We start from the raw sequence: 14,365 nt of genomic DNA, 5'->3' as shown, positions 1-14,365 counted from the left end.
ACCATCCCTAATCTCAGAGACTCTCGATCGAAGATACCAATATGCCTCTTGCTTGTTTTCTAGCTCCTCCAGTTGTGCTTCAAGGGTCGAACAAAATTCAAGGGTCTCATTGGACATGTTCCCTCCTTGTGCTTCCCTCAATGCCTTCTCTGTATCCCCTATTTGCTTCTCTATGTTCTCAAACTTTTTTGCACTCCATACTCTAAGAGCAGTAAGAATACCTTCAAGCCTCTCTAAAATGTCGCGACCAGCAGACTCCTTCCAAGTCTCACGAACAGCTTGTTCACATGTTGCATCAAGGAGCCAGGAAGTTTCAAATTTGAAAATCTTCTTACCCCTCTTAAGATTTTTCTTAGGCCTTTTGAGCCTAGCTAAAATTGCACAGTGATCAGATTTAACCCGTACCAAGTGCTCGACCGAGGCTTCTGGGAACAAACGTAACCACTCCTCATTGCCACAATATTTGTCTAGTCTTTCTCGGATCAGAGTTTTTTCAGTTTTTCCTTTCTCCCATGTGAACCATTGACCAGTAAAACCAAGATCTCTTAGTTTACAGTCATCAAGAGCAGCTCGAAATTCAGGTATTTCACTCCTCACAGAATCTGCCCCACCAGCTTTCTCATCGTAACTCAAGATTTCGTTGTAGTCACCCCCTATCAACATAGGCCCCTCGAAAGAGTAGCACAAGTCACGAAGGAGCTGCTAGGTTCTCCATTTACTCCCCGACTCCGGCCAACCATACAACCCTACAAACCTCCACGACTTCCCATTCGACACGCTAATGTCATCGCAAATGTGATTTTGTGACATCGTAACCAAAGAAAAAGTAGCAACATCACTCTTCCAGTATATACACAAACCACCAGCTAAACCAATACTACTCACACCTATCACACAATCAAAACCAAACCTATCTTTGAGTTTTTCAGACGCAATTTTATTTATTTTAGTTTCTGAAATAAAAAGTACCTCCGGGCCATATTGCAAGCACCATCTTTTTAGCGCTTTAACTGCCCGAGAGTTGCCCATCCCTCGGCAGTTCCAGCATAATAGATTCATGGTTGTTCGCGGGGTTGGGTCATTCTAACTCCCGCTACTTCATCAGAAGCCAACATACTAAGTACACGAGCTCGTTTTGAAACTTCATCAACATCATATCATCCCCTTTTGTGCACTCTTTCCTCTTCCCACACTTGTTAACCCCTCCCCCTACATCTTTCACTCCAGTCCTTCCACTACCTTCTTTTCTAAGTTTGACTCCTTTTTAAGTCATCCCCTTTTCCAAGTCCGATTCTGCCAAAAACAAAAAAGCAGGAGCAGGTTCTTTGTCTTGTGAGAAACTCACACTCATTCCCTCATCCCCTATTAACTGAAAGCAATCATCATTCGAAAAAGGCAACATTCTATTTTCAGCAGTGATGTCAGGCTGGGCAGACTTGTTAGCCTCGAGTTGGGATGCACCACGATGGTCTTCTACTGCCTTCTACCCCTGAGACCTGCCACCAGTCTTATCAAGACTCTCTTCAGTAGGTGCTTCTAGTTTAGGCACGAAAAGAATTTTCCTGCAGGCTTTAACTTCCTCAATTTCATTCATCAGTTTTTGTCTACCTTTGCTTGGGGTTGCACGGAGGCGCAAGCTCCACCCCAAACCTTGGTCTTGTTCTTCCTCTCGAAATTGAGACAATCCTTCTCGCTATGGCCAATAACACCGCACATCAAACAAAAGAAAGGCAAACGTTCGTACTTCAGATCGATTTGCAGAACCCTACCATCCTTCCCCCTCATATTGATAAACCTCCTCAAGGGTTTCGAGATGTCAAGGTTTATTTTCACCCTCCTGTATTTGTCTAGGCCTAAGTCATCTTGTTCAATCTCCAACAAATCGCCCATGGAGGTAGTTATTGCTCTAATGATACTATCAGATCGTTTATTAAAAGGTAAGTTCTCAAGTCTCACCCAAAACGGAGAATGGGTTGGTAATACATCCGAGGGCTGTTTGTTACCGTCGACTTCACATAAAGCAAGCAGATTATTTTCGAAACACCAAGGGTGCCCCGCCAAAACCTTCTCACGATCCTTCCAATGGAAGAATTGGAAGGCAAATAAGTTTGTGCCAATGACTCTAATCACTACTCTCTTCGATACGGACCAGGCTTGTAACATGGTTCGCTTGAATGCATCAAGATTGTAATTGCGATCAGTAATCAATTTCCCCACCAGCATTAGGGTAACACGTTCTTCCGATTCCTCTGCTTCGACATCACCAACATTTACTATCTCGTTTTCCTGATCAAGAATTCTTAATTTTGAACATTGTTTTGCTAATTCATCGGCCATAATTGAATGATTAATGATGATGGAAGCCTCTCTTTCAAGGAAGAGCAACCTTTCTCGCGAGGTAGTTTCGCCCCTCTCTTTCAAGGGAGTTTTTTTTAATATACATAGATGTTCATTTGGATATGTGTATATTCACACATATATTAATGTATGTTCATTCACATGTCAAAAAATGTTCAAAAATAAATCACATATTGTTCATTCATCATAAACCTTTGGTGATTCTATTTTAAAATATAATTTAATCTTATGGTATTTTATCCACATTTAATATCAATTCATATTAAGTTGTGTTTTGACATATTAAATTATTATTTTTAATTTACATTAATAGATATTCATTTGAATTTTTTTATATATGCTCTTTTTCATATTAATACATGTTCATTTAGAATTTAATACATGTTCATTTAGATTTTATAAGTTTTCATTTTCACATTAAAATACTTTTATATATTTATAGTGTGTTCATTTATGAATTTGTAATTATTATTAATGCGTAAAATTTCAATTTTAAATCCTTAGATTTAACATACTTTTGTTTGGAATGTGATGTTATAATTTTTTTTTTTTTAAAAAAACTTGATCGATCTCTTATTGTACAGGATAATCAAGTAAGGAAGTTGAAGGCGATAAATATATTGTGCTCATATTATATATTTCATGAAAAACACACACACACACACACACACACACACACACACACACACATATATATATATATATATATATTAGAGGTGCAACAAGGAGGATATACATATATACACTTTATTATATCAAATGTAACAAAGAATGTTCATTTAAACAAGACACAGATGTATTTGTCAAAAAAAAAAAAAAAAAAAGACACAGATATACATTTGGTTCACTTTCATGTTTATGAAACAATTATTACATGTAATAATATATTTATATAGAAATGCGTTATTATTGTAATTAGATTAAATTTATTTTATATTGGAAATTATTTTTTAACAACGTTTTATTTAAATAAGTAGAATTCTAAAACGTATGTATTTGTATACTATACATCTTACTATGAAACTTACACGTACCTCTTGAAATGAACATTTAATGATACAAAAATGAACATTTGATGATACAAAAATGAACATTAGATGATGCAATGCTTCTTACAATAAAAATGATTTGAACGCGGTAATTCTTATAAATAAATTTTTCTCTCCTTTTTTTTTTTTTTTTTGTAGAAAATTCTTGGAATTCAATTCAGAAAATATATTAATTTGAACAAAAAACTCTTTGTTATAAAAATAAACATCTACGATACATAAATGAACATTTACCAATTCAAAATGAACATGTTATAAACATTTGCATGAAATTCATAAATGAAAAGGGGCGGGGGCGGGGGCGGGGCACTCGCGGAGGGTGGGGGGTGTAGGTAGTGTTCCCTGCCGTGGGGTGTAGGTAAAAATTTGTATTGTTCCGAGGGCATTTGGTAATTTCATTATTTCCCGTAGTCGAGCCCACCGAGTAGGTCTAAACAATTACTTTTTAGATTAATTGTTTTGATTCATATACGATAATTAGGGTTAGATTTATACGAACATTTAGGGGTGTCAATTCGGGTAAACAGTTCGGGTTTGGGTTGGGTTTATCAGTTTCGGGTTAGAACAAATCGGTTTATAACGGGTTGAAATAATTAGCGGGTCGGTTTTGGTCGGTTTTGAAAATTATCAGGTCAGTTCGGTTTGGTTTTTTTAATTGCAGTTTCTATTCGGATCGGGTCCTTATCGGGTCGGGTTCTAGTCGGTTCGGGTCATAATCAATTTGGGTTGAACCGGGTCGGTTTGAAAACGGGTTTAGCCTGTTTAAAGTGGGTTTTGGTTAAAAACAGTTTGGGTCTTAATCAGGACGGGTCGTAATTGGTTCGGGTCATAATCAGTTTGGGTTAAACTGGGTCGGTTCAAAACTGGGTTTCGGTTCAAAACATATCGGGTAAAATCGGGTCCAATCATTATCGTTTCAGGTTATAATCGGTTTAGGTTGAACTTGGTTGGTTTGAAAACGAGTTTACCCAATTTGAAGCGGGTTTCAGTTCAAATCATATCGGGTTAAAATTGAGTCGGATGATTATCGAGTTGAGTTAGTCAGATAACGGGTAGGAACAGGTCATGTTATAATCAAGTTAAGTCATAAATAAGTTAGGTTTATCGAGTAGTGGATTGAAACGGATTAGATTATAAACATATTGGGTTACAGGTTGTAAATGACTCGGTCATAACGGGTTACGGGTTTTAAACGGCTTGGTCTCAACGGGTTAAGAGTCGTAAACGGTTCGGTCACAACAGGTTACAGATTATAAATGGTTCGATTACAACAGGTTACGGGTTGGAATGATTTAGGTTTATCATATTTTTGCAGGATTTTAACGGTTTTCGGTTTTAAATGGGTCGGCTTACTATCGGGCTTAGACGTAAACGGTTTGGGTTGCTTTCAGTTTCGGGACGAATAACCCCTCGAGTAAAACCTGACCGAGTAACCCCTTAAGTAACCCATGACCGAGTAATTAACCCCTAATCGAACCCCTCTAGTAACCCCTGACCGAACCCGTCAAGTAAACCTTGACCAAGTAAATCGAGTAACCCCTGACCGATTAACCTCTTAATTAACCCATGATAGAGTATTTAACTAACCCCTGATCGAAACCCTCAAGTACAGCACCCGTGCAATGCACGGCGCGGCTTACAAAACTTGATACTCAAATTCATTTCACAAAATTTTAAAATAAAATGCTTTATTGAGTAATAATGAATTTACTTATAAATATATCTTAATCATATATTTTTAACCCTCAAAATAATGATATACAAAGTACAACTTGAAAACAACCTTTTTTTTTTATTCTTAAACTGTATGGAAAGATTTGAAATAATTCAACTCAATGAATAACAATCAATACCCACATGAAGTCATATTTTTTTCCTCGTTTCTACTTGCGCCACTGGCCACCTCATTTTTAAATGGGGGGATTTTTATATGTGGCTGGTCACATCGTGTGGCCGGGTTACTTTACTCGATCAGGGGTTACTTGAGTTACTTCTGACCGAGTAACGGGTTACGGGTTTTAAACGGCTTGGTCTCAACAGGTTACAGATTATAAATGGTTCGATTACAACAGGTTACGGGTTGGAATGATTTAGGTTTATCATATTTTTGCAGGATTTTAACGGTTTTCGGTTTTAAATGGGTCGGCTTACTATCGGGCTTAGACGTAAACGGTTTGGGTTGCTTTCAGTTTCGGGTTGTAACGGTTTTGCTTGATAATCGGTCGGGTTAGTAACGGTTCGCACAAATTCGGTTCAATTTAGTTTCGGGTTTGAAAAAATTGGGTCGGGTCAGTTTTCGATTTCCAAAAAACGGGTTTTAAACAATTCAGTTCCTTTTCGAATCGTTTCGAAACAGTCGGGTTTAACGGTTTAGGTCGGAAACTGACAACTCTACGAACATTAGATTACCACAATTAGACACAAAACTCTCTCGTCAGGTTTAGCAAAGGCGATTGAGGAGGAGATTAAGCAGAAGTCAGGTTTAACAATGGCGATTGACGAAAACGTTGATGGTTTCGGAAGCAAGCATGAGGACAATGATGATAATCATGTATCAGCACTTTGTGGATCATCTTGCTACCCTGAGATCATACAGGTAATCTTTCCAGCACCTCTTTTTCAATTTAGTTTTTTCCCGAATTTTTCTTGTTTATTGAGCCGAATAATTCAGTATCAATTCTCCGAGCTTGATGCATCGCTAGGGTTTTCGTTTGTTGTTAGGGTTAAGATTTATGAAAGTAGATATAATTTCATTATTTCTGTGCAATTTTCAACAATGTGTACTTCGTAGTCGATAATTTCAGAATTTCAGTTGATAATTTGGCAAAAAAAATTTAAGATATGCTTAAAGTTCACGAGGTTTTGTTTATATTTGTGTCAATTTCAACTTTGTAGTAGAAAATTTTATGAGGATTTCCAATAATTCAATTGATGATTGTGGCAGAAAGTTGAAGAGCTGCTAAAAGATCACGAGGTTCCTTCTTATTCTGGAGTAGGTTTGGCGGATAAAGTTGAATATCACCTGATTTTTTATTGTATTCGACTAATGGTAGATATTGAGGATAGTGTGTACATTCTGTATGCTTTCATCCGTGACAATTATGGTCGAAACTTTCCTGAAGCTGAGTCCCTCGTCACACACCCTATTGACTTTGTTCGCGCTGTTAAGAAGGCTGGTTTTGAAATTGTTGATGAAGCCTGTGATCAAGTGCTGGATCTTGTTTCACTGAGGAAAAGGCTCCTTGATTTGGTGGATAGCAGGATGGTGTATCTTGCGCCGAATCTCTCTGCTATTGTTGGAACAACTGTTGCAGCAAAGCTTATGGTGGCAGCCGGAGGATTGGAGCAGTTGGGGAAGATGATAGCGTGCAATGTCCAACTCCTGGGATCCCAAAGGAGAAATCTGGATGGACTTTCCACACAGCTACACTTCGGCTATCTTCAGGAGTTAGATATATTGCAAACCTTTCCCTCGGCTTTGACAACAGGTGCTAGCCGTGTGCTTGCTTCCACATGTAGTACCGCTGCACGCATAGATTCTATGGGAAAAGACCTTACTGGAAATACTGGAAAGAATCTGCGAGAAGTGGTTGTTAACAAGATTAAAAGATATTGTAAGGCTTGTAGGGAACATTCAGGTACCGTCCTGCTACTTTCTGGTTAGACCAATGAAAATTCTTCTTTCTAACATCTCTCCCTATGCTTCTAATTCTTGCATTATATATTTAGAAACCTGGCTATTTATTCATGGGCTGGGTAAGTCTGAAAAGGGTATATATTATATGGAGGTCTTGAGTTTACCATCTTGCTGTTAACCTGCCACTGTATTTCTTCTTGTTCTTGACAGATTTAAGGACCAACACTGCTGAAGGAACACCTGATAGTAAGGCTTTGGCTGGTTTATCTTAAAAGAGTTTGATGCCAGGCGAGTCAGATTCCAAGAGCAATTGAACAAGGCAACATAAATAGCTTTAATTATGAATGTAAATTATGGATAATATTCATTATGACATTTGAATGTTTATGTTGACTATTTGAATCTGAAGTTGTTCTCAAGGTTTTAGCTTTATTCAACTTTGCGATAGTTTCAGCCTTTATAAATAAAGAGACTCTGTTTGATCCTCATGGCACTTGTTTTGCTATTGAATGTGGGGTTAAGAGCAATGCATATTGTTGTGAGTATAGGTTATGCTAAAAGTATTACTCATCAATCCAGTAAAGGTAGGTGGCCCTTGTTAGAGTGTATTTTGCTGCATTTTGAACACCATTCTTATTTTGTAAATGTGGGTGTTGGGGCTTATTGTTATTAATGTGGCTGTGAAGTGCAAAAATCAGGGGACGAGTTCAAATCTTTTCAATTTTTCATAGAGGGGTAGGTGGTCGCGGCAGGGATAAGGGGGTAAAGGAGGCGGTTTGGGTCGGTCGGCACAGGGGGGTTGTCGGAAGGGGTGGTGGCGGCTTTTTTTCAATTTATAAATTACTTTAATTGTTGGAAAAAAATGGCTTTTAACACCAAAAAAGTGCAAAATTATTTTTTAACACCATTAAAAAAAAAAGTTTTATTTTAACACGTTAAGGGGTAGGTGGCCCTTGTTAGAGTGTGTATTACTGTATTCTGCTGGATTTTAATCAATATTTTCCCAAAATATAATACTCCGTACCTAATACAATATAAGTTGAATAAAGTTTAAAGTTAAGTATAATACATATTATACTCAATACTCTATATAGAATTATAGACTATGGTCTACACTCAATTTTGTGTTTTCTAGAGCTTACTGTATATGTGAGCAAGTCAATATGGTATAATCCTTGTAAAAATGTGGCATTTATGAATAGGAAGCATACATTTATGAATAGTTGGATGCTAGATCTGATCAATCAATCAAAGCCTTAATCCCAAAAGTGGGGTCGGCTAACATGAATCAAATTTGATTATTCCGTGTAATCATCAACATAAATCTTTTTCCTCCATCCTTTACGATCCAAAGCTTCATCCTCATGTAAATCCATGCACTTCAAATCCTTCCTAACTCCTACCAACCAAGTCATTTTTGGTCTGTAAATCCATGCGCATCCTCAAAGGCTCGTCCAAGACCAACAACACCAGCATGCCGTAGAAGTTGTGTCTGCAACCCAGCAGACTGCAACCGAGAAGCAAGAAAAGCATAGTGACGAACATCACCTGCGGAATAAACACCAAGCCCTCCAAACGCAAATGGTAAGGTGGCAAGCCGCCACTGCCAATCGCCAAACCCAGGCCCCGAAACAGTAACAATACGCTCTAAAGAAGATCAAAGAGCCCCATCGAAAGTGCGCTGAGCCGCCTCAAAAGTAATAAGAGGACAAGTACGCAATACAAAGTATTATTGCCGAAACTACTATTGTTTTTATTTTTATTATTGTTATCATTATTAAATTTATTATTAATATTATTAGTATTTAATTTTAACTATTATTACTATTATTATCGCATTTTATTACTACTATTATTATTACTATTATTATTATTACTATTATTATTATTATTATTATTATTATTATTATTATTATATCTCAAAAATTGATAAAGTCATACAACCTACAAAAAATTAGTGGGAAGCCGAGATACAATCTGGGCCCCCACTCCTCTAGCTATAGAAAAGCCTATCCTAGTAAAAATATGAGCAGCAACACGAGCCCCGATGTCCTGAGTCGTCGAGAGCTTCTGAATTCGCTTCAGCAACGCGACAGCCTCCTTGTCTAACTCCCCAAGTGTAGAAAAGGAGAAGGGAAGGAATCCATATCCAATTGCTCGACAACTAGATTCATACTTGACCCGCTTCCGATGAGCTGCTTAAATTACAGCCCGTCCAGGCTCAAAGCCAAATAGCCTTGACTGTGTCAAAGGAGAAGACCCTGTCAAATCAACACAGACATCACGACCACGATCCCAGAAATAAAGTAACACATCTGCAGGTCTAAGGGCCCCGTCGTTCCCTCCAGACAACCCAATGTCAACCTCCTTTCTAGCTGAAATCCCAGATCGATAACAAACATCAATAAGAGTATCCTGAACAACATTATGCCGATGTTTAATACCAACCATACCAGCACACGACACCGCGTGATCACCGAAAATATCCTAGTGAAAACCCCTGAACAAGTAGTGCACGGCGTCGAAATAGTGAATAAAGGAACACCCAAGCGATAACACAACACACATCGGTAAGTCTTTGCGTTCATCGTCTGACCCAACCCTGAAATACGAACCGCCCGAAGCTAAGCAGAGGTGTGATCTCCCTACTGCGATTCCACAATACTGATTGACGAGGAGATAAAGAGAAGGTGGATCTGCAGATGCGGTAATCTTTGTGAATTATATATCTGCCAATTTCTTCAGGGGCAGCGACCTCACTAGGATTACTCAAAATGTCAGACTCAACCGTTCCATTAAACAGAAGCAACGCATCCGCGAATGCTCGACCAAGGTCGTCAACACCAGCATGCCATAGAAGCTTTGTCTGCAACCTAGCAGACTGTAACCGAGAGGCAAGAAAAGCATAATGACGAACATCACATGTGGAATAAACACCAAGTCCGCCAAACACAAATGGTAAGGTGGCAACCGTTGCCAATCGCCAAATCCAGGTCCCGAAGCAGTGTCGATACGCTCCAAGGAAGATCGAAGAGCCTCGTCGAAAGTGCGCTGAGCCACCTTAAAAGTACTAGGAGGACAAGTACGTAAATCAAAGTAGAGTTTACAAACTCTGGTACATGCCCTAAGCAACAACAACTCACACTGGGGATCATCGAGCTTAGAAACCCTGCCTTATCCATTAGAGCAATGGTCTTGGACACCCTCTGCAGTACAAGGTCACCTCCAAAACCGGGATCGGAACTAGCGAGACTACTTAGCAACTTGACACCATGCGAGGGTCGAGAAATATTAGGCGGAAAGACACCCACAAGCCTGCTTCGAGGGTCCTCTGAAGGCCAGAAAACTTAAGTTTTTTCCACATTGAGATGTAACCCAAAACGAGGCCCTTCCTCCATAATCAACTGCAGATGCTTCCCCACCACCAAAGTGTCACCAATAACACTTCCGTCATCCAAATACCATGCATGAAGACATAAGTCAAAAGCATCTCTGATTTTACAAACCATGGGCTGTAAAACCAAAGAAAAAAGTAGAGGACCAAGGGGATCACCCTGCTGCACTCCTTAACACGACCATAAGGATTGGTACCCATAATACAATCTGGCTGGATTTGAAAAGCATAATTCAACCTATCACGAAATGCCCGGACAACGACGACGAACTTCACGCAACATGACTGTACGATCAACAAGATTGAAGGCATTTTGAAAATCCACCAATAACATAGAAAGGCCAACCTCAAAACCACGATCCTCAATCAACCAATTCACAACATGAAGAATTGCCTCACCTCCTGAAGAAACCCCAACGCAAAATTGAAGACCATCAAAGTAACTTCCTAAAGACTGGCTAACCATAATAGCACCCACCTTTGAAACTAGACGCCTCCAAATAGTACCCACGGCTATAGGACGAATACCACCACCGGGCTTGACTAGTGGTGTAAGAGGAGCACTTGCAATATACTCTCCTAGTTCCATAGGACTCTTTCCAGCTAGAAAGAGATTAACTACCCTAGAAATAGAGTCAACTAACTCATCTGATAAGCCACAGCAGCACCACTCAAGCAATCCATAAGGTGATGAGCACGTAAACCGTCCCTACCACATGATGTGCCACGTGGAAAACTCTTAATCCGATCCAAAACAACAGCAGAAGTAGTAACGAGATGAAGGCCATCAACATGTATATCAGGCAAGGATGGAGCTGGAGAAGTAGGTTGTTTAGATTGTAAATCCGCGAGAGTGGCGTCATTATAAGGAGTAACACCCGAAGAAGAAAGAACCCGGACTGCAGCACTGTAATGGTCATCACAAATCTTCCGACGACATTGCTTGATATTACGCTCCTCTAAATCAAGGTCCTCATCACCAACCACTGATAAAGTAGGAGAATCCTCTGCCAAAGTATCCCTCACAAGCTGCAAACTACCACCTAGTGCACTCCAAGAACAAATAGCACGGGAAATACTCTCTTCTTGATGCCAACGCTTTACCGAAGAACTAGATTCAGAGCTGCTCCGTGGGCGAAAGATTTTAAGGATGCAAAGAGGTAACACCAACAAAGAGATCCAATTAGAAATATCATCAGGCCTAGAGATCACCTTATCAAGGGCACCTTTCAGCACCCGAGAAAATCCCAAACGACACTTAGGAGGTATAGACTTCATTGTACGAAACCCCTTAGAGAACAAACAAACAAGAAGAGCCACATCAAAACCACAATGTTGATCTTGCACCAAACCACCCATGCGTCCAAGCTGAGCTAGAGAAGAGGGAGCTTGTGGCTTGGAGAAACCATGAAGCACAAAACAAGCAATACCATCTCCTTCATCTGGGGGTGACACAAACTCACTCGTACCATGACGACACTTAGTACAATGCGTATGCGTTTTGTAGCAAACCCCACAAAACCAAATTCCCATACGTGAAAAAGTAACTTCAGCCTCATTATAAACCGCCAAATTAGAAGTAATAGAATGTCGTGTGATATCCCGCGCACCAATACAAAAATCACAGAGGTGCTTGATAAGAGAACCTTTAGTAAGGCCATTGCCCCTACCATCTTGGCAACCACTAAGACCCATAAAGGGGCAATGAAACTGCACCTGGACAGCCGACATAGCTTTACACAGCCACCACCAAAAACTACAACATAACCCAGAATAAGACCAAGACACAACAACCAACAAACTGCCTCCCAACTGCACCAAAAATACACCCAAAACTCCACCAAAAAAAACACCCAAAATCGACACACAACTACACCAAAAAGACCAGAAGAATGCGACTGAAAAATAGCACATACGTGACCAGAAACTTTACCTCACCACTGTCTGAAACAACGCTGTCGAACCTCGAGAAACTGAATCGATAGCCGGCAGAAAAACAACCAGAATACTCCCTGAAAAACGACCAGAATATCGCTTGAATCGTGCCCTGAAAACAGCCTAAACTCTCCCACCAAAGGCTACCTGAAAACAGCAGCCCGATACCCTCAATTGTCGCCGGGAAAAAGCTGCTCTAAACTGGAATAAACACCTAAATAACTCTCCCAAAACTGGCGAGAAGAACACCCAAAACTGCTACAGAATTACACCCAAAACTGCACCAAAAACAGACCAGAAAATGTACCCCATAATTGTCTAAAACTGCTGAAATATGTCGCTAAAAACACCAGAGAAAAGAACGCAGCCCTTGCCCGAGAAACCCCCTGAATTGACGCCAGAAATCGGCTTGAAAAAACGTCATAAATAGACTGGAAATTCGATCATAAAACGAGCCCAAAACCGCAGCAATGATGTCGCCTGAATATGCTTTGATGTCGCCTGAAATTGACCCGCCACCAATGTACCCTCGCCGGACCTATTAAACCCAAGATAACGTTGCCGGAAACCGCTAGAATTGCAACCGGAAAAAGGACGTCGAACCTGCACCCTAACTGCCCATAGTATCGCCTCTAACGTCGCACCTACAGAGAGAATTTTTTGAATTTATTATTATTATTGTTATTATTATTATTATTATTATTATTATTATTATTATTATCCATAAATATTTTAATACTTCCTCCGTTAATAGTTAATTGCAACAAAGGGGTTGCACGCGGACTCCAATGCAAAACTTTTAAGAGTTCTTAATAGTTAGATAAAGCCATGTGATTAAGAAGTTAAAAGGAGGGAAAGAAGTGTGGGCCTTCATAACTTTTAAAATAAACAAGTAATCTGACTTTAGGGGTTGTGTTTTTCCCTCCTAAAATTTTCACCAAATTTGAAATTTGACTTTTCAACTCCAAATTTTCAAATTTAGCACCAAATGTTTTCCGTCCTTGCATTTCAACGAATATAAAGGAGAGTATAAATAGTACAACACATTAATTCAATTGTTTCAGAAATTCAAAAGTTACAAACCATGGCTTATCACTAACCAAATTACATCCACAATTTAAACCACAAAAGCTAGCACTAAATCAGTCCTACTGTTAGCTTAATTACCCAAAATACTACCATCCTAAACCTAATTAGTGCTAAGTTAGTGACAACATCTTCAACACCTTATTTGCGTGCTCCGGTTCTGCTTCAGCTGTCTAAAAAAACCGCCACCTCCACTTCATGACCTTCTTCATCTGAAACATAAGTAAACCTAAAAAAAAAATGGCAGATTTCTTTGATCAAGAATTTTTTGGGATAGACCAACTACTCATGGAAGAAGACATCACTGACTTCTCAGATTCCAGTCAGAATGAAGATTCAACAAACGATCAAGGTAATGCAGAAAATGAGCAATCAAGCAACCAACAGATCCCACATGGAAGAGGTCCAAATTATGGAAAAAAAGATCTAACAGTACAGCAGAAACGACAAATAGTAGATGCAATTTTGCTAAAAATGAAAGATGGTGAATTGCCAAGGGGATTTCAAGCTCAACTAGCAAAAAATTCAATGTTCACAGGTCAACATTATCAAGGTTATTCAAGAGAATCAAGCAACAAATGACTGAGGGGAATGTAATTGATGTCAGGTCTTAAAAATTGGGCAGATGTGGTCCTAAAGCAACAGAATATTCAGATGAGTTTTTAATGTCAGTCCCTTTATACAAGAGGACCACAGAAAGAAGCTATGCAGCAGCTTTGAAAATTTCTCATGTCACATTGCACAATTTGAGGAAAAAGGGAGGTTAAGAACACACACAAGCACCAATCACCCATCCCTTACATCTAACCACAAGATTGCAAGGATTAAGTGGGCTTTAGCTCACATAAATCCCATACCAGGAGAAGGAAACCCCACATTTGTTGACATGCAACAAGTTATCCACAT

The 14,365-nt window shown here is 39.3% G+C and overlaps 2 protein-coding genes across 2 annotated transcripts; one reads left to right on the top strand and one right to left on the bottom strand.

Annotated features, from left to right (window-relative positions):
- Window positions 1–1,264: 1,264 nt before the first annotated feature.
- Window positions 1,265–2,337, bottom strand: LOC145571005 (uncharacterized). The gene is made up of 2 exons (XM_081630113.1): window positions 1,651–2,337; window positions 1,265–1,369 (listed from the first exon to the last, which is right to left on the bottom strand). Exons 1-2 carry the CDS (start codon window positions 2,335–2,337, stop codon window positions 1,265–1,267), a joined length of 792 nt encoding a protein of 263 aa, XP_081486239.1.
- Window positions 2,338–5,710: 3,373 nt separating this feature from the next.
- Window positions 5,711–7,421, top strand: LOC145572169 (U4/U6 small nuclear ribonucleoprotein Prp31 homolog). The gene is made up of 3 exons (XM_081631188.1): window positions 5,711–6,003; window positions 6,352–7,045; window positions 7,255–7,421. Exons 1-3 carry the CDS (start codon window positions 5,896–5,898, stop codon window positions 7,314–7,316), a joined length of 864 nt encoding a protein of 287 aa, XP_081487314.1. The 5' UTR covers window positions 5,711–5,895; the 3' UTR covers window positions 7,317–7,421.
- The last annotated feature ends 6,944 nt before the right edge of the window (window positions 7,422–14,365 follow it).

The sequence above is a fragment of the Chenopodium album genome, chromosome 12 (genome assembly GCF_948465745.1).
Source record: "Chenopodium album chromosome 12, dcCheAlbu1.1, whole genome shotgun sequence".
NCBI classification, from domain to species: Eukaryota; Viridiplantae; Streptophyta; class Magnoliopsida; order Caryophyllales; family Amaranthaceae; genus Chenopodium; species Chenopodium album.
The sequence above is the reverse complement of the archived record's forward strand: the minus strand, read 5'-3'. Positions and strand labels throughout refer to the sequence as shown.